Here is a 3283-nt window from a genome sequence, read left to right on the forward strand (position 1 = left end):
AGAGAAAATAAATTACATTGTAAGTTCACTAACAGAGCTTTTTAAAAATCCTATGAAGAGTTCTATAAAATGAAAAAATACTTCCTTTTATTATACATTCCCGGTAGAAACAGAAATCAAATTTAGGAAATGGTTGTTCATACACTAGTTTTTTATACAGGTGGTCCCTGACTTCCAATGTTAAAAGTGACTCTTCGACTTTACAATGGTGTGAAAGTGAGATGCGTGCATTATAAAATTTTCTTAGAATTTGGAATTTTATCTTTTACTGGCAGCAATATGCAGTACAATACTCTCTTGCAATGCTGAGCAGTGGCGGGAAACCCCAGCTCCCAGTCAGCCATCCAGTCACAGGGTAAAGAACTGCTATCCTGCAGGGCCCTGTGTGGCCAGATGATTTTGCCCCACTGTGGGCCAGTGTAAGTGAGCACGTTGAACGTAGGGTAGGCTAAGCCGTGATGTTCTGCAGGTTAGGGATATTAAATTCATTTTTGACTTAGGATATTTTCAACTTATAATGAGTTTACCAAGATATGACCCCATCTGAATTCAAGGAGCATCTGCATATTGGTTTGCTTTAAAGAAAGGGTCACTGTGATTCCTGTGAAATCTTGATGCCTAGGCAATGAGGAGGTTTTCGGTTTTCTGCAGCAGCATGATTTAACAACAACAACAAAAAAGCTTGCTCAACAGCATAGGGAGCATGTTAGTCATGTCAGGGATTATCGTACTGTGTACTTCTGCATGTCCTCATTTGTGCTGCAATCTCCTTATGTTCCTAGAATGGAGGTGAACTTGTCCATCCAGGTTGTCATTAGTTCATTTCACCATAAGGTGGTTTAAGTACTGATAAGAAACCTGTCCTTATCCTGAATCCTCACTAAGATAATGATGAGAGCATGGAGAACACTCTAGGAAAAACAACAGTGGACTGGGGGTGGGTCCACCCAGATCCCTTTCCCGTCCTGCCGTTAACGAGCCCTCACTTCACCACTCTCAACCCGTTTCCTCACTTGCAAAATGACAGCGAGAATGAGGTACCTCTGTCCAATGCACCCAAATCTGATTCCATAAAAATATTCACGAGAAAATCGTCACCCAAATAGCAAGTATTTTCTAAACGAACCTGAATTAAACATCTTCAATGAATTCTTTTCACAGACGGGACATGAAAGCTTTTGGTGTGCACGTCTCATGCATTGAACCAGGATTATTCAAAACAAACTTGGCAGATCCAGTAAAGACACTTGAAAAAAAACTCGCCATTTGGGAACAACTGTCTCCAGACATCAAACGACAATATGGAGAAGGTTACATTGAAAAAAGTGAGTTTCTGGGCAGTGCCAGGGTCCTTTGGAATTCTTTGTCCTGCACAGCTTGAAGGAGATTCAAATATAGATGAAATAACAAGGTTCTCAGAATAATACCCCAATAAGGATCTTAACTATGGATCAGGAATCTCCTATTAATTTCAATGCCATCTCTTGCTTCTGTTTATAAACATTTACTGAGCAATTAAAAACTGCCAAGTTATCTGCTAAGTACCTTATGAATTATATCATTTACTCCTCAAAAACTATTAGAATAATGAGCAGAGGCTTGGAAAAGTGAAATGTCCTGCCCAAGATTACACAGCACCTCCTAGTCATGCCTGGACCTGAGCCCAGGCAGGCGACTCGAGCCCACGTCTTCGCCTCTGCCATACCTCCTCACTAGCTCTACACTTGGCATTGTGTAAGGATTTATGGTGGTTACAAAAGATAGAGAAGCTTTAACCTCTGACCCTTAACTAGTTTACAATCTCATTCACAACAAGAAGTAACCAAGCAAGAATGTAAAACAATGAAGCAACATAGCACACAATAAAACTGATCCTTTACTTCTTGGTGTAATCCAATAGCCCAGAAGTGGTGCTGGATGTTGTGGTTTCTAATTGCCCAGGAAATTCAGACCAGGAAAAGAGCATTGCTGGTTAAGAAGATGGGGCAGGTCAGGTTTGAATAAGACCTAAAGGACAGGAAAGAATTATTTGGGTAGAAACTCTCTGGAGGAAAAACTCATGGAGGAAGAGATGGAAAAACAGGTAACATAAGCCAAAAGATTGAGTCAAAGATGGGAGAATAATAGTAAAGTTGACATAATGATGGCTAACAAAAAGTCAATATTTACTAAGTACTTGTCACCATTCTAAGTGTGTTACATGGATGCTCATTTAAAGTCCCTAAATAAGCTCTATTATCACTTCATTTTATAGACATAGAGGCATAGAGAAGTAAGTTACCAAAATTGTACCACCAGTGGGTGGAAGAGCTAGATTTGGAACCAGGCAGCCTGACCCTGCCATTACTGCTTGGCCATGGTGCTATAATGTGAACAAGGCTTTAAGGGCTTTGGTCAGACTCCTGTTATCAGGGCATCGCTTCCACCACAAACTTCCTGGCTCGGTTAAAGTTTACTCGATATTCCTCAAATACTTACCGAGCTCCCGCTTTGAGTTGAGCAAAGTTCAACCTAACTATGTATAGTTCTATCCCTCCAAACTGTGCTCATGTTTCTTGACTGGTGGACTTGATAAGACAGTCAACTGTGGCAAGGTTCATGGTCAGCAGTTTTCAGGGCAGAGCAAAAGCCAAGTCAGACCTACCTGGAGAGGTTTTTAAAATGACTGACTCCTCTGACCACCACTACCCAAACACACACACACACACACACACACACACACACACACACACACACACACAGAGGTACACACATTATCTATATATCAACTGAAATGCCTGGTCTGACAAACGTCTTAGTGCTCACACGTCACTATAGGTTTAGAACCACTGCTGTCAAATGTTCTACTTTTCAGTTCCTGACTCTGAAGTTTCCGTCTAAGACTGAACTTAATACTTCAGAAACAAAACCCCTCATTTAAACGAGTATTCTGTTTCATATTGACACCAATACTTTTTAAATGCCTTTGAATATATTTCTGACATCCATCTCCAATTATTTTTGGCTTGGTTCCTGGTTCACGTGCTCTGCCTCAGAGATGCCAAAGGCATTGAGCCGAGTTTTACACTGGTTGTTCCTATTACAGTTTCCAAGTCAGGACTTGGAGATCAGCCAAAGGTACAGTCCCAAAGTAGACCACAAATTTAAAGTCATCTTTTCTTAATTTCCTGAGCTGGGATAGTAGGAGTTTAAAATAGCCACTAAGACTTAGGTTCTTTGAACAACTTGTGGCCAGTGGGCCTGAAGTTGAAAGAATGATCTAACATCATAAACTTTCCCTTGA

The 3283-nt window shown here is 40.7% G+C and overlaps 1 protein-coding gene across 1 annotated transcript in view; it reads left to right on the plus strand.

Moving 5' to 3' along the window:
• The window catches only part of DHRS9 (dehydrogenase/reductase 9), a 26622-nt gene that overhangs the window by 20745 nt on the left and 2594 nt on the right, over positions 1–3283 (plus strand). Inside the window, exon 4 of the mRNA XM_017517347.1 lies at positions 1162–1325. Coding sequence (XP_017372836.1) covers positions 1162–1325 — 164 coding nt within the window. The remainder of the gene's footprint in view (positions 1–1161; positions 1326–3283) is intronic.

Source organism: Cebus imitator, unplaced genomic scaffold, assembly GCF_001604975.1.
Source record: "Cebus imitator isolate Cc_AM_T3 unplaced genomic scaffold, Cebus_imitator-1.0 Scaffold628, whole genome shotgun sequence".
NCBI classification, from domain to species: domain Eukaryota; kingdom Metazoa; phylum Chordata; class Mammalia; order Primates; family Cebidae; genus Cebus; species Cebus imitator.